Source organism: Phaenicophaeus curvirostris, chromosome 8 (genome assembly GCF_032191515.1).
Source record: "Phaenicophaeus curvirostris isolate KB17595 chromosome 8, BPBGC_Pcur_1.0, whole genome shotgun sequence".
NCBI classification, from domain to species: domain Eukaryota; kingdom Metazoa; phylum Chordata; class Aves; order Cuculiformes; family Cuculidae; genus Phaenicophaeus; species Phaenicophaeus curvirostris.
Window position 1 is genome coordinate 19,455,645 of NC_091399.1, and position 19,934 is coordinate 19,475,578.

The window sequence follows — 19,934 nt, forward strand, 5'->3', positions numbered from 1 at the left end:
GTATGTTTTGCCTCTCCCCTAGTGCAACGGTCTAAATCGTGTCCTTGAGCTGTTGTTAATGCTTGGTGGCTGCTTATGGACTGGGTAGTCGTGCAAAGATCTCAGCCAAAATAGTCGTTCAAAGGGAGGACAAGTCCAATTAGCAGACAAACATTTCTCTGCTGGAGGGTTGATCTGTCCTTTACATCACCTTGGGGTTCTGATAAGCCACTAGAAAAGGGAATTCCCTTTAAAAAACCTCTAAAAAATAGCCTATAGCAGTTGCCAGAGGTTGTGAATCCAAACCTGGAAGAGAGTTTCCTGTCAGTCAGCTGTTTCCAGGCTTCAGCCCACTCCAAGATTTCAGTTACTATTTGGGTAAGATTTCCAGTGTGAGATCTCAGACCTCTTCCTCTCCCAGATTTGAAGCCAGGCCTTTTTCCTTTCCACTCCTCCTCCAGCCGACGTGTTTCCCCACCTTGCATCCCATTCCTGAACGCGTTGACTGCATAGTGTGACCTGGGCAGAGCCATGGGAGGAGGATGCTGTGGGACAGACGGGTTTTATTTCTAAGGCTCTACTAGTTGTGGTGAGAGTGGGAAACAGTTTGAGTAGCCTGCTTATTCCTTCTCTGTGTGATTTTTCAAGTCTGCTGTGTTTTTACTGTCTGTGTGTATTAATGGGAATTTCTTCTCCCCAGTGAGTAGTTTTCTTTTTTTTTTTTTTTTTCAGGTCCAAGGCTTGTGACACTAAGGTATTGATAGACGACCTAGCGAATGAAGTGAACACATGAGATGGCCATGGGCTCTTATTCCGCATCCTTTGTTTTCTCGTTCTGTTTCCCTCTTCCCCAAGTAACCCGATCTCTGGTACAGTTCCAGCTGAAAACAGGAGAAAACACTGAACATGTTTTCCGAGCTCTTCCAGACCAGATCCTATGGACTCCAACAAGCTCACTGTGTTTCATTTCTTTTCTTCTGGGTTAATTTTAATGTTCTATTTTAAAAAAAAAAAAATTTTACTTTGTTTTGCCAATAAAGAGGACAGTTCAGGAAAGAAGGATTGTTTACAGTCTCGACAAGGACATACAAACCTATCTGGATAACGAAGCATCATAGGGACTCCCTCACGGGACAGTGCCGAGAGCACACTCGGTTTCTGCTTGGCCCGGTTTTGACTGGTTGAAACCGGACTTAAGTTTTTAAATCAGATTCTTTTGGTTTTGTTTATTTTTCTTCATATCCAGCGCTGAGGCACTGGCTGCACTTGCAGGGAAAGTGCACTTAGAGCAGTATCTTCATTCATGAAGCTACTTTTTAATTTGATGTAACTTTTCTTATGATTTTTTGGAAATATGATGTATCTGTTGCATATAGTTTTCACATTATTTATGAAACTTAACAACCATATGAGAGTGATTTCGAGTCCTGTGCAATGAAGGTTGTAATGGTAAAACAAAGCCGGGAATGTAGATCCTAGATCTTCAGAGTTGTGGGGTTATGCCCTGCAAACACCCCTCTCATGAGATGACTTGCACCTCTGTTTACCTTTTCTCTCTTTCTTGCTTTTCAATTTTATTTTATTTTAAACCAAAGTTCCTCTTCCTGATTTTTTTAGTTGCTGCTACTGCTTCTGGGCATGTCTCTTGTGCTGGTTCAACGCCAACTTTCCATGCAGCTGTGTGACCGTAGTGCAGATGATTCCAAGGTCCTTCTGAAAGGAGAGTTGGGTCTTACCAAGAGTGCAAAAAGCTAGGCAAGCAAAGGCTTCAGGACGTCTTTCTCCAGATCAAAAAAGTATTTTTCAAAGCCTTAATAATCCGTAGATGGTGTGAGGGCATCCCATACAGAGCAGGGAGCTTTTCTGGTGTTCTACTTGAGCCCCAGTCAGCAGAAGTGGCAGGAGGTGGTGGTTCCTGTGGGCTGGGTTAGGAGGTTGGGGTTCAGGAGCAACTGTGTGTTGGAGAGCTGTTGGGGAGCATGGAAAGGACTGTGTTGTACCCACCTGATGGAGAAGGTTGAATTTAAAACGGAGCTCCTTGTGGCTTCTGGAAAGTGTGATACTATTAGCGGACTCGGGTGAGGGCAGCCGTACTGCCAAGCAAATTATGTTGGAAGAGCGATGTGCTCACTTGGTGGTGTTGTTGGTCTCTCCTCCCACAGGAAAGGAAAGACGGGGCCCTCAGAGTCCTGCTGTCACTCCTCTCTGCCCCGCAGACGTGGAGCACAGCTGGGATTGTGAGGGAAGGGTGAAACTCCAGGTGTAGGATCCTTGCACTGACGTCTGTCCAGTGACTTGCCTCTAGTTTGCGTGATGGAATTGCAGGAATCCCTGCTCGGCTGCTCTTTGATGGTTATTGTTTTCAGTTAGCTAAGAGCATGTTTTTTCACATGACTGGCACGTTGCGTTTTCTGTTTGCCTGCTCTGCCTCTTGCCCAGAGGGACTGAAGAGAGAAAATGAGTTGTCTTCATTTAATTTTAAATGGTTTAAAGTTAAGTGATGGTGAACCTGCAACTCCCTGCACCTCTGTGACCAGCTCTCAGCTCACAAGGAACCTCTGGTGGAGCTGCCAGGAGCTGCCTACGCTCTGTCAGCGGTGTTTGCGCTCGAGTCCCTGGTGTGTCTGTTGTGGGGCTCCTCCTTGAGGTCCTGTGGGTCAGTCTGCTCCGACTCACTGGGCTGGACTCGCTGGGGTTGTGCTGCTTTTCCTTTTGGCGCCTGGGAACCAGTTTTCCTGTATGTAACTCCCTTAGGTCTGTTGTTCGTACTTGAACGGAGGGTTCTTGCTCATATGGAAGTGGAGTCTGAGATACAAAGGCCCTTAAAATATTTCCGTTTCCTGATTCGTGTTGCAGCAGTTGTTGTCATTCCAGACCTCGTGCAGGTGTTTCCAGCCAGGGCGATGGGAGCCGAATGAAACCCTGTGGATTTGGGGGTGGCCAGAGGAGGGCAGCCGCACAGGCTGGCAACCCCAAATAAACCAGTGCTGTTACTTAAGTAAGTGGTTCCTCATAGAAAGAAGCAGAGGTTACTGGTAATTCTTCCTTTCAGAGGGAAGATGGAATGCAGAGAGACCTTTTGAAGTGCTCCCACTGCCCTGGGAGTGCTCTGCCTTCCTGAGGCCTGTGTCCTGCCTGCTGCTGTGCTGCTCGGCCACCCCCAGCCTGATGGAGAGGGGCAGATTGCAAGTTATAAAATTCTTATTCTGTAATTGATCACATCCTCATGGGAAGCAAAAATTCAGTCTGTCCCTCTGCTGCTCCAATCTGTCTCCTCTGTTCTGCTCTTTCTCTTCTCTTTTTCTCTGCTTTTTCTGGCAGGAGGAATAAGGGGGGAACGGGGAGCTGGTGTGCTACAGCTAGCAAACATCTCCTAAAATAAAACCCTTTGGGAATGACAGTGCTCTCTCTGGGGGAAGGAGCCTGAACGCCTGTCAGCCTGGCTTTTAAAGGCTCCCAGCTCCCCAGCGCTGTGCCTGCCTATTCCCTCCCTCCCAGAGATTTCTGAGAAATCAGGCGTGCAGATTCTTCCTGAGAGCAAGCACTAAAGCCGGGATGGCTCCGTGTCTACGAGAACATCTGGCCAATAAAGGGAGACATAGTGAAGCTGAGCAGATGGTGAGAGAAAATAGCCCTGTAGCTCCTTGTGAGCAGGGTGAGGGAGCAGGGACGGTCCAGGGTGGCTTCTTTTTGTGAGCAGGCTTAGCTGATTGGTGCTTGGAAACAGTCCTTGAGGGAAAATGACAGGGTGATGATCCAGGAGTATGGAGAGTGGAGTGAAAAAGGAGCTGGGATCTTTTATCCAGTGCTTTAGTTGTTGGGCTATAACAGGATGGAAAGTGGAAGCTGAGGCAGGTCTGTGCTCTGGTTGCTGTGAAGCAATGCTGGCTTTTGGGTGCTGAGCTCTCCTCCTCAAGATTTTGTGTGCCAGAGGCTTGTGCACCGCTCCAAGGATGCTGGGGAAGCTGCTTTTGTCTGGCTGAAACCCTTGCAGAAATTCCTGGCTAAGGGGAAGAGAGGCCACAGTGTCAACCAACGAGTTTTGGAAATTCCCTTTGAACTCACTTCTCTGTATTGATTCCCTGCTGCTTTCCATCCTTCCTGCTCTTCCAGGGGGTTTTGGGTTGCAGGGGGTTAGGATTGGTAGCATCTGGAGTTTATTTGCTAGCTGGAGTTTGCGGCTTTGGTCGTGTCACCAGAACACCGTGTCCTTCTGGCTGGGAAAGGCGGTGCCGTGGGCGAAGGGGCAGTGGGACAGCTTTGGGCTTTATGGACGCTGGAGTGGGAGGAACTAATGCTGCGCCACCACATTTTGAAAGCAGCGCATTTGCAGCACTCATAGCTGTGCCCTGTGTGCATCAAATGAGCTCCTACCTCTCAAATCCAGGCTCATTCCCAAAGGCAGCTATTGCTCATCCTGCGCCTTTCCCTGCCTTGCTCCTTGCCCTTCTTGTTCTCTCAGTGTCTTTGCGATTTGTCGGAAGCCAATGATGAGCAGGGTGTGTGAGGATGACCAGCAGCAGCCTTTGGTGTGAAAATCTTGAGGGGAGAAAGTCCATTGTGGAACAGAGTTGGATCCTGCAGCAGCATCCCTAACACCTTCTTGTGCTGCTTGTTCTGCTTCCTCATTGTGCTCGGCCACGGCAGCCGCTTGGGAGGCAGGGAGGGAAGCACGGTCCTAGTTAAGGAGATCCCTGGGGATTTTACTGCGGATCTTCCAAGGAGCAAGCGTGATGGCACAAAGCCTTTGAGCTTTGCCTCTGGAACAGCCAAGGGAATGTGACGTTCTCCTGCCGCCCTGCTTGCCGTGACTCTGCTGAGGGGGGTTCTTGGCCCCGGTGTGTGGGATGTGCCCTGGGACTCAGGCACGGCTGGTCTCCTGTTGGGAAAACACAAAAGCCATTTTGCTCATAAGCTCGCTCCCGCGCTGCATCCCGTGTCCTCCCTCCTCTCCTCAACCGTTCTGCTTTGCACTCGCAGGGGGAAGATGATCTTCTGCCTTAAGCATTATTTTTTTTTTTTTTTAAATTTTGCTTTTTATTCCAGAAAGCGATCGGATTGTTTTGTCTCCTTGGAAAAGAGGCTGGGGCTCCTGGGGGACGAGCGGAAAATCCCTCCGGTAACTGCAGCAGTCACAGTTGGGCTTGGTGGCTGTCGCTGCCTCATCAAATCCTGTCTCCCTTATGAGACACCATCCCTGATACCGCACCCTGGGGTGAGCTGTCAACCCCCCACCGCCACGGGGTTAAACTGGGGTATCGGCATCCCTCGGGGGCTTCAGTCCCTGCTGCAGCATCCTGAGCACACGAGAAATGCAGATTTTGCAGTGGGAGAGGGCAAAAAGCTGGTAGTGTTGGGTGTACCCAGATGTTGATGCCCCAGCCCTGTTCCTGCTGGGAATCGGAGGCTCTGGCCCCAGCCGTGCCGACCCTGCTCGGGAAGACATCCCGTGGCCTGACAGTTCCTCAAGCTTTAGAAACCAAATTGCAAACTTGTTTGCTCCAGAGGAGAAATTGGGCAGCCTGGTAGAACTTGTGATGACCTCTCCGTCCCGTAGGTCCTCCCGGTGAAGGATCGGTGTTTGGAAAAGGCCTGGGGTGGAAATGCCAAAGTTCCCCCCCCTGGCCCCGCTGCCGTCTTCCTCTCCCTTCCCCGCTGTGTTTGGTCTAAATGATCTTTCTATGAAGCCCTGTAGATGTCAAAAGTAATTATGGAGTGTGGTTAGTCCTCTGTGGGTGCTTTCTTTCTTTCCTCCTCCTTTCTCTTTCGCTATCCCCTTCTCCACTCTTCGTTTTTGGCTAAGTGGAAAAGGTGAGGACAAAGAATTGCCGCTTGCTTGGACTCATGATGTATCTGTGACTGCGCTATTAGCTGTCTCCTCTTTCCTCCCCAAATGGATATAATTTTTGAAGTGTGGAATACCCTTCTTGATAAGTAGGTTTTAAGACAAAAAATAATGCACAATGTGATACTGTTTCATAGTTTCTAGGTGGTTGTATAAAGCAAAGTTACTGTGATTGTGTTTTTCAAAGGAAAAAGTGATTGGTTACAAAATCTGTCCTTTTTTCATTATTACAAGCTCTTTGTTTTCCAATGATCTCTTTTGTCCCCGGTCTGTGTGTCTTTCTTCCCACATCCCACCCCTGATGCTGCACCCACTCGCTGCTCGGTGAAGATGCTGCTCTTGCACCCTGGGGAGCTGGGGGCTGGAGGTGAGGGCCGTCTGCGTCCCAGGAGGAGGTGGAGGAGCTTGGGGGAGAGGGAGATGAGAGGTTTGAGGAGAGCGTGGAGGTGGGCAGGAAGGCTTCACGGGAAGGTGCCCAGGGCTCCAACCCAACGGGCTGGGAACGATGCTGGAGGAAACCTCCTCCCCAGACCACGTCGTGCTTGCTAAAGGCTCTTGGTTCTTCTGGAAGCCTTTGGTTGCCTCTCTCCAGCTCGTCTCTGTTCCAAGGTGTTGTCCTGCCTGCACAATAGGTGATCAGAGGCTAAGCAGCCCAACTCTGGGTTGTCTGGGGTCTTCGCTTTCATTTCGCGCTCTTAAATCTCTTCATTGTCTCTTGCAATCAATCTTCCTCCAGGGGAGAGCCCAGTGCCTTGAAATCATTCTAAGCTCATTGCTGCTCACGCCAGCCGCTTCCCGGAGGTTTAATCCTGGTATGAAGCCCGACTTTGCTTCTTTCTTTGCTTTAAACATTTTGTCTGGTGGCTGGCCCTTTGCACGCTCATTTTTGTGGCGGTGGCGAATAGCAGAGGGGGTGCAGCAGCAGGGCTCCCCGCCACGGAGCTGGGGACGTCGCCCAAGGGTCTCGTCACCGCTGGCCGAGCTCGGGACCCGCGGGCTGACAGGGGCTGATAAAAGACCTCACAAGGAGCAACGAGGTGCTCTCGCCCACCGCCTCAACAGGACCAGCCTGGAAGAAGCCGCGTCGCTCACCACGTGTCACCACACTGCTGCCCATCGATGTGGGGATCCCTTCTTTTTCCCTTCTCTCTCCCATTCCCTTCCTGCTTTCCTGATCTGGTATCGGGGGGTGTGTCGGATCTGGTGATCTCGGCTGCGTTCAGGGATCGGATTGTGATCTGAACAGGTTGGGATCTGTTTCCTGCCACTTTGGGAAATTGCACCCCCATCTCTCGGCTGTGCACACGAGTATTTTAGTCTGGTTTGATTTTTTTTTTTCCGCTGTTGGAGCTAGAATAAATATTGCTTTTGAATTTTTGCCCTGAGAGTGACCTTGTCGGCCTCCGGATTGCCACACAGATAAATGAACCCCCCCTGCTGTCAGCGTGTGGCTCATGGATCCGGAGGGTGACACCCGGCTGGTGGCAGGAGCCCGGCTGCCCTTGCTTTGCCGCCTCACCTGGAGGTTTGTCCCAGGTGTGTTTCACCTCTCCAGCCCGGGTGAAGGAGCTGGGATCCCTTTCTGGAACAGCGTGGAGGTAACTGTGGGTCCTGGCTTCGTAGGGCAGGTTGGGCACCAGGGTTGGGGTACAGGGCAAGGAGGGTCTCCCTGCCCTGGGATGTGCCACCCAAATCTGCTGGTGGTGCTCTCCTGCCTGGCAGCAGCTGGGGGAAGATGCTCGGTCTGTCCTTCAGGAGCTGGGATTGTTCATCCTGGAGAAGAGGAGGCTGAGGGGAGACCTCATTGCTCTCTCCAGCTCCCTGAAAGGAGGTTGTGGAGAGGAGGGAGCTGGGCTCTTCTCCCAAGGGACAGGGGACAGGACGAGAGGGAATGGCCTCAAGCTCCGCCAGGGGAGGTTTAGGCTGGACATTAGGAAAAAATTTTCATGGAAAGGGTGATTGGGCAGTGGCAGAGGCTGCCCAGGGAGGGGGTTGAGTCCCCTTCCCTGGAGGGGTTTGAGGGACGGGTGGATGAGGTGCTTGGGGACATGATTTAGTAGCAGACAGGTATGGTTGGGGTTGATGATCTCTTAAGGTCTTTTCCAACCTAATGATAATGATTCTACAGTTCAGGGAGCAAGGGGTCAGCCCCGGTGCCTGTGGTGGGGCAGGAAGCCTTGGGCTCGCTTTGGCCGCGCTGGGTAGCTGGAGGACATTTTAAGAAGATAAAAGTGATTTCTTGCCGCTTGTGCTAGCGGGGGCCGGCGCGGCCAGAGCCGGGAGGATTAAAACAATTTCATAATCCCGGTGATTTCCTTTTGATCGGGATTATGAAACCAATCACGAATATCAAAAGCCACGGCTTAAAGCGGCAGCCGGCGCGGGGCCGAGCCGCCCATGGCCCCCGCAGCAGCCCTGGGGACGGCGGCCCCGGCTCCCCCAGGTAAGCGCAGCCCTGCGGGATGAGTTTTGGGGGGTCTCGGGAGGTGGGGGGTGGTTCATGGGGACAGGGCGGCTCATCGCACACCGGGTTTAGGGGTGATGATGCCCCGAGCTCCGCTCCTGCCTGAAGATGCTCGGTCGGCGCTGCTCGCCCTGGGGTCCCAGCAGGATTGGGCCTCTGGGAAAGAAGGAAAGCGTCGCCTGTGTGCCTGATGCTCGCAGGAGGGTGCCTGGAGCCAGCAGGCTCTGCTGGGGGGTTGAAGGCTGTACAGAAAGGCATCGCCATCGCTTTGGTGCCTCCTGAAGCCTCAGCTCCCAGCGCAGGCCCGTGGAGCTGGGCTGCCGTCTCGCCTCGCTCGCCTCCCAAACCCGCAGCCCAGACAAAGGACGTTCCTGCGAGCGGCCAAGCCGCTGGGCTCCCTCCATGCTGGCCTGTCCCCTCTGTCCCCCACGCCACGCTGGCTTCGTCCTTCGTGTCCAGCTGCCTTCGGGGCTGGGGCAGGATTTGGCGTGGTTCCTCACTGTGGGGCGCGAGGAGGAGGAGGAGGAGGGGGAGGCAGGGTTGGCCACAGCTCCGCAGCCCAGCCAAGCAGCTGAGCTGGGGCTCGGCTGAAGGGGCTGGGATTTGCTGGTTTGGCTTTTTTTTTTTTTTTTAATTTTTTTTTTTTTCCCTTCCCTGCTTCCTTCCCTTCTTCCGCCTTCTTCTCCCTCTCCCCAGCCCTCTCCCGGTGCTGCTCTTGGGGTAAGAACTGCCCTCGCCTCCCACCCACGGCCCCATCCAGCTGCTCTGCCCTGGGGTAGCGAAGGTCTCGGTGCCTCGGGGGGTGCCGGGGGGGTCCCGGAGATGCTCCCACGGCCTCGGGCACGCGGGAGGCTCTTCCAGGGGTACCGGTAGAGACGGGATGCTCCCAACGGGATGCAGGTCTGCCCCCGGGATCACGAGGCTGGTGCAGGACGCGGGACACCCGCGACCTTGGGAGCGGAGGGCTGGTGGGTGTCTGGCTGGCGGCATCTTCGGCGGGTCGCAGGGATGAGGGGTTTCTGTTCCACGGAGTTCTGGTGCCCCGATTTGGCTCAGAAAGTGCCTGTTCCTTCTCGATCACCTTGCTGGGTGCCCCAGGGCACCCAATAGAGCATCGGCAGGCGCCTGCGCTCCTGCTCAGCCCCTGGCCGCCCGCTGCAGGGAGCCAGCGCTGCCCCATTCCCACTGGAATGGCATCAGTGTCATGCGTGGGTGGCCACATCCCTGTTCCCTTCCCTGCTGGGCTAATCCCTGCGGTGGCATCGCTCGCCTTTGCCCCCTGAGATGCGCATCACCAGGAGGTGCCAAGGAAGATGCTCTCCCACCTGGCTTCTCTCCCCACAGGGCACATGGAGGGGGGCTCTCCCACCGATCCGTCGCGCGCGCCGCGGCCCCCCAAGCAGCGCAGCCAAGCCCCAGACCTGCTGGAGCATCACGAGGCTGCCCGCGGCCCCCACGCCGTCCTGGAGAGCAAGGTGAAGGCGCTGAAGGAGAAGCGGGGAGCCGGCCGCCCGGGGACCCCCACGGCCACCCCGGAGCGCTCCTCATCCAAGAAGCCCCGACCGCGGCGGGGAAAGTCGGGCACGGATGCAGCGGCGGTGGAACCACGGGCTCAGCTCCGCACGTACCTGACGGACGGGCTGCTGAACGGTGGGGAGCCTGCGGCCACCAGCCCCCCAGCACCCCGAGCCGGCATCCCGGGGCTCTGGAGGGTGCCGACACCCCGGGGAGATGTGCCGGGGGACACTGAGCTGCCACGGGATGAGAGTAGAGGGCCCCGGGGCTCGGCTTTCCCCTGTGAGAAACCCAAGGAAGAGGAGGCACAAACCCCACCGTGGGACCAGGGGGCTCCTTCTGCGTCGCCCACCGCAGCGGAGGGCTGGGAGAGGCTCTCGCTGGCCCAGCGGGTGGAGAGGAACCGGCGGCTGCTGCAGGAGATGTTGGGTCTCTCTGTTCCGGGTGCGTATTTGGGGCAGGTGGCGACTGTTCCAGTAGAGCCAGGGGGGTGGTAAGGGAAGGCTTTGGGGTGCAAAGGGGGGTCCTCTGTGCTGCCCTCCATCCCTAGTGGGGGCTGCGCCCCCTTCGCTGGCAGCTGTAGGAGAAGTCTACAAACAAAACTGGGTTCTTTACCGGGATCCTCTGGGTGCTGCCAGTCCCCTCCGGCATCCTGGTGAGGAATTTCACTGCCAGAAGCCAGAGCAAGAAATCCACTTTCTGGGGCATTTGATATCTGCAGGCACCATCTTCCCTTCACAAGCTGCCACCAGAAAAGGGAATTAATTTCTCCTTTGGAAGCATCTGCCCTGATGACCCTGTGGTCCCCACCCCCACGGGCGCCCTCCGTGCAGGTGCTTGTTGCCCTGTGTCCTGCTCCTCTGGGCTCTCCCCAGAGCCCCAAAAAGGGTGTTTGTTAGCTGAGCTGTGGGGTTGGGGGTACAGGGAGTGCTGGTGGGGCTGATGCCTTTCCCTGTCCCGTGTTTCAGAGGTGCCAGTGAGCGATGGGGACTGGGACTCGGGTGTCTCGCTGCAGGATGCCAAAGGCTGCAGGTAGGTCAGACCCAGCGTGGCAGAGATGGATGTTTCCTTCTTTCCCCTTCCCCAGTCTTGCGTTTTAAGCTGCGCTGGGGCTCGGGAGGCTTCGGGGTGTCCCCCAGGCTGGCAGGCAATGGGGAGGACACGGAGAGGCTCCGGTGATGCTTTGCTACAGGTCTGGAGTTTCAAACCGAGCGTTGGTGCCCACGGGCACAAGGGGTCCCAGCCAGGACCCCTGGGTGGGAAGGGAGCCGAGGGAGAGAAATTTGCTCTAGGTGCTTAAGAGGATCGAGGCAGCGGGCGTGTGTAATCTTGTTGGACTAATGATGAACCTTAGAGATACGGACTAAAAATACAGAGGTGTGACAGGCAGGTGAGCCTGGCAGCAGGCTGGGGAGCAGTGCCGGGGGCTCAGAGGCTGCGTGGGGGAAGCTGATGGGCAGGGAAGACCCCTCTGTATTGTGTTAACTGGTTCTGCCCCACTCTGGCAGCCGGGGTCGGCTCGGTGCAGGGCTGAGACCCGCGCACGCTGTGCCCCCTGCCCCAAAACCTGGGGAAGGCTGCACCCCCCTGACCTTGCCCGGGGGGTCTGGCGTGCACCCACCCTCCCGCCGCGAAGAGGTTAAGGCCAGGCTCCCCGAAGTGACTGCCTGAGCTGATTAAAATAATCAGGGGGATTAGGGCCACGGCCAACGGGAAAGGCAGCGCTGGAGCAGGGCTGTGCCCTCCTGGAGCTGACGCAGCCCTCACCCTGGGGCTGGTGGGGCAGGAGGGCTGGGGAAGAGCCCCTGCCAGCAAGGGAAGGCAGATGGGGAGGGGACGTGTCACAGAATCACCAAATCACCAGGTTGGAAGAGACCCACCGGATCATAGAGTCCAACCATTCCCATCGATCACTAACCCTTGTCCCTCAGCACCTCGTCCACCCGTCCCTTAAACCCCTCCAGGGAAGGTGACTCAACCCCCTCCCTGGGCAGCCTCTGCCAGTGCCCAGTGACCCTTTCTGGGAAAATCTTTTTCCTGCTGTCCAGCCTGACCCTCCCCTGGTGGAGCTTGAGGCCATTCCCTCTCGTCCTGTCCCCTGTCACTTGGGAGAAGAGCCCAGCTCCCTCCTCTCCACAACCTCCTTTCAGGGAGTTGGAGAGAGCAATGAGGTCTCCCCTCAGCCTCCTCTTCTCCAGGCTAAACACCCCCAGCTCTCTCAGCCCCTTCCCCAGCTTCGTTGCTCTTCTCTGGACTCGCTCCAGAGCCTCAACATCCTTCTTGTGGTGAGGGTGTCATCCCAAACCTACCTGCGTGTACATCCCTGTGGGATTTACACTGCTGGGGACTGACGACCACAACGTCTGCCTCAGTTTCCCCATCCACCCCTGCCTGTGGCACAAAGCGCTGCCTCGGCTGAGCTGGAGCCCACGATGTGCGGGCGCTGAGCCTCCCCACAAAACATCCCAGTGAGGGCTGTGACCCCTCTTTTCCTGCGTGGCACCGGGGAGCACGGCAGCTCCTGTCTGTCTGCGCCCCGGGCCCCGCTTTCTCTGGGCACAGCAGCCTCGTCGTCACTGTTAAACCACGTCTAATCCCTGTTATTTTTTCCTAATCCCCCTCCCCGCTGCGGGGTGGCAGGGCCTTTGTCCCCCCGCCGGAGCTGGAGCTGAGCCCGCGGCACGAGCAGGCCAAGCAGCTGCTGCAGCGCGCCCGCATGAAGGCCCGGACGAACCCCCTGCGCGCCAGCCACGACATCCTCCTCCTCCCCGCCGCGGCCGCCCCGCGCCCCAGGTCAGTGCCAGCCCCCCACGGCGTCCCCAAACCCCCAACCCTGCCCTGCTGCTCCTGGGGGTGAAGCTGGGTGTGTGTCTGTGCACAGAGGGTACCTGCGTGTGCAGAGCTCGGCCTGGGTGCCAGGGTGGGTCTGCCGGAGGGTCGGGAGGCTCCAAAGGGACCTGAACAGGCTGGATCCATGGGCTGAGACCAAAGGGATGAGGTTTAACAAGGCCAAATGCCGGGTCCTGCACTTGGGGCACAACAACCCTGAGCAGCTACAGACTAGGAGAAGTCTGGCTGGAAACTGCCTGGAGGAGAGGGACCTGGGGGTGTTGGTTGACAGCGACTGAACATGAGCCAGCAGGGGCCCAGGTGGCCAAGAAGGCCAATGGCATCTTGGCTTGGATCAGAAACGACGTGGCCAGCAGGTCCAGGGAGGTTCTTCTCCCTCTGGACTCGGCACTGGGGAGACCGCTCCTCGAATCCTGTGTTCAGTTCTGGCCCCTCACCACAAGAAGGATGTTGAGGCTCTGGAGCGAGTCCAGAGAAGAGCAACGAAGCTGGTGAAGGGGCTGGAGAACAGGCCTTATGAGGAGCGGCTGAGAGAGCTGGGGGTGTTTAGGCTGGAGAAGAGGAGGCTGAGGGGAGACCTCATTGCTCTCTCCAGCTCCCTGAGAGGAGGTTGTAGAGAGGAGGGAGCTGGGCTCTTCTTCCAAGTGACAGGGGACAGGACAAGAGGGAATGGCCTCAAGCTCCACCAGGGGAGGGTCAGGCTGAACATTAGGAAAAATTTTTTCATGGAAAGGGTCATTGGTCCCTGGCAGAGGCTGCCCAGGGAGGGGGTTGAGTCCCCTTCCCTGGAGGGGTTTAAGGGACGGGTGGATGAGGTGCTGAGGGGCATGGTTTAGTGTTTGATAGGAATGGCTGGACTCGATGATCCAGTGGGTCTCTTCCAACCTGGTTATTTTATGATTCTATGACATGTATGTGCAGAGCAGGTACCTTTGTGTCCAGAGCAGGTATGTGTGTGTATGGAGCCTGTCTGTGTGTGTGCAGAGCATGTCCGTGTATGTACAGAGCGTGTCCGTGTGTGTGCACGGCAGTTAGGTGTGTGCAGGGCAGGTACACGCATGCAGGCACGTGTGCAGAATGTGCACAGGTGTGTGCAGAGCCAGGGTCTGACCTGCTGCATGCAGCCTTGCACAAGCAACCTCCTGCTTGCTGGAGCATCCCCCTGTCCAGGCATGTGTGAAGTCTTTGCAGTGGAATATTTGGGGGGTGTGTTTGTTTGATCATGTGGAGGCACTAATGGTGTGCTCCTGGCTGACGAGGAGTGCAGCCTCAGGGGAGTCTTAGTGCTGGAGGTGCTGGAGGGCTGTATCACAGCCACAGCTCGCTGTCTGTGCCAGGTCATAGAATCCCCTGGCTGGAGAAGATCTTTGAGATCATCAAGCCCAACCATACCTGTCCACTACTATATCCTATCCCCAAGCACCTCACCTACCCAGCTTTTAAATCCCTCCAGGGATGGGGACTCCACTACCTCCCTGGGCAGCCTCTGCCAAGGCCTGACAACATTTTCAGGGAAGAAATTTTTCCTAATGTCCAATCTGAACCTCCCTTGGTGCAACCTGAGGCGCTTCTCTATCTCCTGTCACTTGGGAGAAGAGATGAACACCCACCTCTCCACAACCTCCTTTCAGGTAGTTGGAGAGAGCAATGAGGTCTCCCCTCAGCCTCCTCTTCTCCAGGCTAAACACCCCCAGGTCCCTCAGCTGCCCCTCACGAGACTTGTCCTCCAAACCCTCCACTGGTTTTGTTGCCCTTCTCTGGACGCGCTCCAGGACCTCAATGTCCTTCTGTCTGTCCCCCGTGCCAGGGAGACCAGTGGGAGGCCAAGCGTCGCCCCGCGGGATGGCGGGAGCCTGAGCGACTCGTCGAGCGGGGAATCGAGCTGCGGGCGCCCCAGACGGCCCCGGGGACCCTCCCCATCCCGCGTCCGCTTTGAGGACGAGTCGGCCCGCGACGCCGAGGTGCGGTACCTGGAGCGGCTGCAGCTGCGGCACCGACGGGCTCTGGCATCCGTGTTCTCTTCATCGGAGCCAGGGAGCAGCGGGGCTGGCCAACCCAAAGCCCGGAGCGGCGACCTCGTGGTCGGGGGCAAGTGCAGTGCTTGTGGCTCTTTCCTCGGTGCCACCACTGGCCGGGGCGCGGATACACCAGCGGCCAACGACACGGCTGCAAGCAGCCCCGCGGCACCGGGAGGCGTCCCCGGGGAGCCGAGCGCTGCCAAGGCAGAGACCAAACCCAGGGCTTTGGGCCCCCGCGGGTCCCCGCTATGGATCCTCCCCTCCCGGCAGCGCATCCACACTGAGAAGATCAAGGAGACGTACATCGGGGACGTCACGTACATCGATGAGGTGGACTCGGCCCTAGAGAGCACGGACACCTCCGACAGCTGCCGGACGGACAGCGAGGAGGCAGGACCCCGCAGCCCCCACGCCCAGGGGCACCGCGACCCCCGGGCTCACGGGCACAGGGCCCCTCGCGCCAGCCCCCAGCCCGAGGCACGGGCTGCCAAGGGGACGTGCGTGGCCAGCGGTGGCCCCGGTGACAGAGACGGGGGCTCGGGCAGCAACGCAAGCCAGCCAGGAGCTGTTTGTCCCCCGACACCGGGCAGAGCTGGCGGCCAGGAGGACAGGGAAGGGGTGGGAAGTGCTGCTCGTACCCCGCACAAGCGCCCAGAGCTCTCCTCGCAGCAAGAGGCCGGGACCCCAACGCCAGGCACTCACCTCCCTGCTCCCCCTTCCCCCAGAAAGGCCTGCTCCCAGGTGCCTTGCAGGAAAACCCTCTTCTCCAGCAGCAGCCGCCGGGCATCCAGCCAAGGAGCCAAGGGCCCAGAGCCCGATGGCGAGAGCACCGGGCACCCCCAGGCTGTGGGGCCAGGGGAGCGACGGGGCCCCTGCAGCCCCCGGTGGCTCCCAGGGAGCCCCCTCCGTGCCTTGTCCACCAACAACTGCAACAACACCCACGGAGAGGACGGGCAGGGGGCCCTGGGGAGGGACAGAGGTAAGAGCCCCGCGCACAGGGCGCCCCGGGGGTCCCCAGCGGGGCAGGGACATGACTGTCTCCCTGTGGTTACAGGGGCAGCGTTGCAGCCCGCTGCTGCGCCCGTCCCCCCTGTGTCCCAGGAGGCTGCTTGTGTCCCTGGGGAAGGTGCCGGAACATCTGGAGCACAGCAGCATCCCCCAGCTGGGAGCACGGCACACGGGTGAGTGAGAGAAAGGGGCTGCTGGCATCCCACGCCACAGGTCCTGCATCCCTGAGCATCCCTCTGCAGTGCTGGCTAAGCCCTCCCTGAGGGTTCTCGGTGGGATTCTGCCTCTTGGCATCCAAGTCCTCCCCAAAATCACAATATGGAGGTGACAATTTTGCATGTGGATTTCAGGACTTTGTTTCTTCCCCTTCTCCAGCTGGTTCTGCTGGGGGCTCAGCAGCAAATATGATGGTGGGTGCCTCTGGAGCCGTTTAGCTCAGTGCCAGGTTCTTTGCTTTGGGGAAAATCAGCTGCTATGCTCGGCGAGCCCCAGATCTGCTCTGGGGCTCACCAAACACTATCCTGCTGGACCTGCCCCTGGGCACAGCGTGTCTCAGCCTGGCCACAGGGTTTGGAGACAGCGCTGCGCCTTTCCAGCCCCTGAGCAGGATGCGATCCCTTCAGGCAGCAAGTAGGGGAGGTCTGAAAGGTGTTAAACCCCTGTAATTGGGGGGGAAGCGGGTAGGGAGTGCTCTCTGGCTCCTGCAGCCACCCCTTGTGCCCTGTTGCACCGTGCACCCCAGTCTCACCACGCTGGGAAGAAGTCTCTCAAGGCTGGGAAGGTGGGCGCAGGATGCACGACCAGCAGCTGCCTCCCCACCAGTCACGCCGGGGGTGACCATCATCATCGTCCCTCTCCGTCCAGGGAGCCGGGGAGGCCAGCGAGCCGCAAGAGCAGCAGCGCCTCGGCGTCGGGGCTGAAGAAGCTCCTGTGCAGCCTGAGCCAGAGCACCAAGCAGCGCCTAGGTCGCTTCCGCTGCTACAGCATGGAGCAGCTCCCGGCCCCCGGCAGCATCCCTGCGGATGGCCCTGGCATGAAGAAGTCGCCCTCCCTGCAATCCCTGCGGCTGGTGAGCCAAAACGAACCCCCACCGTGGAGGGCGTCTGGAGGGGAGGGAGTCCTGCGGGAGGAGGAGGGGTGCTGGGCTGGGGTGAAGCGGTCCTGAGCATCATTTTATGGTTTGGGAGAGCGGGAGGAGGAAGAGGGGTTGGAGGAGGTGGATTTAGGTGGAAGAGCAGGTTTAGGGAAGGGGAGATGGGGTGATTTGGTTTCGAGTCATGGCTGGTGCGCCCCATGGCTGGTGGATGTCCCGTCCTGGTCCTCCTCAGCAGTAGATTGGGGAGAGATCTGGTAGGGGACAGGGAGGTGGGATCCTCCCATGCCTCCTGCTCCCTGGGTGTGCTGGCAGGTGAAGGTCCACGATGCTGCATGGCATTCCTGGTATTGCTCTCTACAACTACCTGAAAGGAGGTTGTGGAGAGGAGGGAGCTGGGCTCTTCTCCCAAGTGACAGGGGACAGGACAGGAGGGAATGGCCTCAAGCTCTGCCAGGGGAGGTTCAAGCTTGACATAAGGAAAAAATTCTTCACTGAAAGTGTCATTAGGCACTGGAACAGGCTGCCCAGGGAGGGGGTTGAGTCCCCTTCCCTGGGGGTGTTTAAGGTGCGGGTGGACGAGGTGCTGAGGGACATGGGTTAGAGATTGGTGGGAATGGTTGGACTCGATGATCCGGTGGGTCTCTTCCAACCTGGTGATTCTATGATTCTGTGATTTCAACCGGTGCTTCTCCCCAGGTTTCACCCTTCTGCCAGCCCCCAAAAGCCTCCTCCATCCAGAACCTGCGCCCCTTCCTGGGCAAGGCGCCCCGGGCCAGCGCCTACCTCCTGCCCCAGACCGCTGGCGACAGGTAGGATGGGAGCCGGCATGTCCCCGGGAAGGCTGTCTCGGGGTGCGTGGGGACCCCATCTCCTTTCTCCCCGCAGGAAGGGGGACTCGGGGCCACGGCGCTCGCTGAGCGTGGAGGACATCGGCGAGCCCGGCCGGCTGCGTGCGGTGGGGCGCGTGGTGGAGGTCTTCCCCGATGGCACCAGCCAGCTGGAGCTGCAGCGACCCCCCCACGGCGCCTTCGGGTTTCGTGTCACCTCCGGGCACGGGCGGCCTGACACAGGTACAGCGGGGCTGTCCCAAACCATCACCTGGACTGCAGGGAGGGGGGCACCGCGGGGGCGCTCACCCCTGGCCAGGAAAAAATTTTTCCCAGAAAGGGTGATTGGTCCCTGGCAGAGGCTGCCCAGGGAGGGGGTTGAGTCCCCTTCCCTGGAGGGGTTTAAGGAAGGGTGGATGAGGCGCTGAGGGACATGGGTTAGTGTTTGATGGGAATGGTTGGACTCGATGATCCAATGGGTCTCTTCCAACCTGGTGATTCTATGATTCTATGAATCTATGAATTTGTCGCTGTGCACAGGCCCAGGGTGCAGCGCTTGGACACCCCTAGAGCCATGGGGTGCAGGATGGGGGAGTCTCACCCACCACTGTCCCCTCCGTAGGTGTCTACGTGCAGGCGATGGCGGACGCCGGCACGGCCAAGCTGTACGCGGGGCTGCTGGGCGTGGGGGACGAGATCCTGCAGGTCAACGGGGCGGCCGTCTCCGGGCTGGGGCTGGCCCGCATCCGCGAGCTGCTGCTCTGCGCGGACACCCTGTCCCTCCGTGTGCTCAGGCACCGTCCACCACCCCGGTAGCACCAGCACAGCTCTTGGAGAGCTTGGAGGAGGAGGACAACGTCCCGGGATGCTGCAGGACGGTGCGATGTGGACCAAGCTGCCCTCTGTGTTGAGCTCTGCCCTGCTCTGGTGCAATCCTCGGTGGGCAGGCAGGTTTTCCAGCCCCAGGGAAGCAGAGTTGGGACCAAGAACCCTACCAGAGGGTGCCCAATGTTTCCAGGAGCTGCCCCGAGCGAGGGGACGGGGACGAGCCCAGCCCTGCCGTGGACTCAGCGTGGGTCTGTCCTGCTGGGCACCGAGGTGGCCGGCGTGGGGATGCCCCATCCCTGCATCCCCAGGAGACGCGGGGTGCCCTGCTGGTGCTGGAACCCTGCGTCCACAGGCCGGTGCGTTTCTGTTAAATTATTTCAAACAGCAACAAAAATTATATATACCTGTAATCATGAACTATGGTGCCCTCGGTTGGAGGCTGGGAGGTGACACGGGGCTGGAGGGGATTGATGTGTCCCAGCCCCAGGGCTGTGGGGCTGCTGGAGGATGAGGGAGCTGGGGGTAGGTGTGGGAGCTGGGGGTAGGAGTGGGAGCTGGGGGTAGGAGAGGGAGCGGGGAACGTGCAGGCACCTTCCATGGGGCCGAGCCCCCCAGGGCCAGTGTAACCGCAGCTGATCAAGGGCACCGAGCACCCGTCCTGGCTGCAGGGGGGCGTAGCGCGTGGTCCCAGGGCAGGCGAAGCTGGGGTGCTGTCAGCTGAGCACAGGAGCTTTTTGGGACCCAAGGACCTGTTTGGTGTGTGGGGTGGGGAAAAGGGGACAGGGCAGGGGGTTTCTCCTGGGGTCAATGCTCCCCAGTGAGCTGTGCTGGGGAGGGGGCGTCTAAACCATACGCTGAGGGGCATGGTTTAGTGTTTGATAGGAATGGTTGGACTCGATGATCCGGTGGGTCTTTTTCAACCTGGTGATTCTATGATTCCTCATTGCCACCCCGAGGCAGCCTGTGTTCTGGGGGGAGGTCTCTGCTGCTGGCATTCCCATGGCCCAGTTGTTCCACCAGCCGCCTCCTGACTGTGTTGGGGGGGCTGGGGGGGCCTCAGGGGGCAGCTTGGGGGGCTTGGCTGCCCACAGCACTCCTTGAAGAGCAGAATGACTCCCATTCCCGCTCCAGGGAACGTGTGGTGGGAAGCACGGAGCGATAGGGCTGCTCTCCTCCTCCTGCAAGCACTGCAGCGGGGCCTGCAAGTATCCATCACTAACTACAAAGGGGTCTGTGCTCCTGCTGTCGGTTTTCTTTTTTCCAGCCGCAGAAGGGGACACTCTGGCTGTGGCGCCAGGGTGGCTGACGTCTGCACCAGGGGGACCATGGGTCCCTCCCGCCGACCGCTCTTCCTGCCCTCCGCACGGTGCTGCCCCCACATCTGGGCAGCAGCTGCCTGCAGCGTCCCCACATCTGGGCAGCAGCTGCCTGCAGCGTCCCCACATCGCACAGAGGGAACCCCAGAAACCGTGGTTGCTGTTTACGCCTTAAAAGCCAGGAGGGT

The 19,934-nt window shown here is 58.3% G+C and overlaps 2 protein-coding genes across 5 annotated transcripts in view; both read left to right on the top strand.

Annotated features, from left to right (window-relative positions):
• The window catches only part of XPR1 (xenotropic and polytropic retrovirus receptor 1), a 115,799-nt gene extending 109,723 nt beyond the window's left edge, over positions 1–6,076 (top strand). For both annotated transcript variants that reach the window (XM_069862685.1, XM_069862686.1), the window contains one exon: positions 712–6,076. In XM_069862685.1, the coding sequence (XP_069718786.1) occupies positions 712–772 (61 nt within the window). In that variant the 3' untranslated portion in view covers positions 773–6,076. The remainder of the gene's footprint in view (positions 1–711) is intronic.
• A 2,089-nt stretch (positions 6,077–8,165) lies between these two features.
• Positions 8,166–18,831, top strand: KIAA1614 (KIAA1614 ortholog). 3 transcript variants are annotated; one of them, XM_069862678.1, is made up of 10 exons: positions 8,166–8,267; positions 9,633–10,247; positions 10,772–10,835; positions 12,444–12,596; positions 14,461–15,650; positions 15,726–15,852; positions 16,544–16,748; positions 17,472–17,584; positions 17,661–17,845; positions 18,225–18,831. In XM_069862678.1, exons 1-10 carry the CDS (start codon positions 8,222–8,224, stop codon positions 18,416–18,418), a joined length of 2,892 nt encoding a protein of 963 aa, XP_069718779.1. In that variant the 5' UTR covers positions 8,166–8,221; the 3' UTR covers positions 18,419–18,831. The 3 variants fall into 3 exon arrangements, with proteins under 3 accessions (XP_069718779.1, XP_069718778.1, XP_069718780.1); XM_069862677.1 differs by having other exon boundaries at positions 14,461–15,852; XM_069862679.1 differs by lacking the exon at positions 8,166–8,267 and adding an exon at positions 8,951–9,008 and having other exon boundaries at positions 14,461–15,852.
• Positions 18,832–19,934: the final 1,103 nt, after the last annotated feature.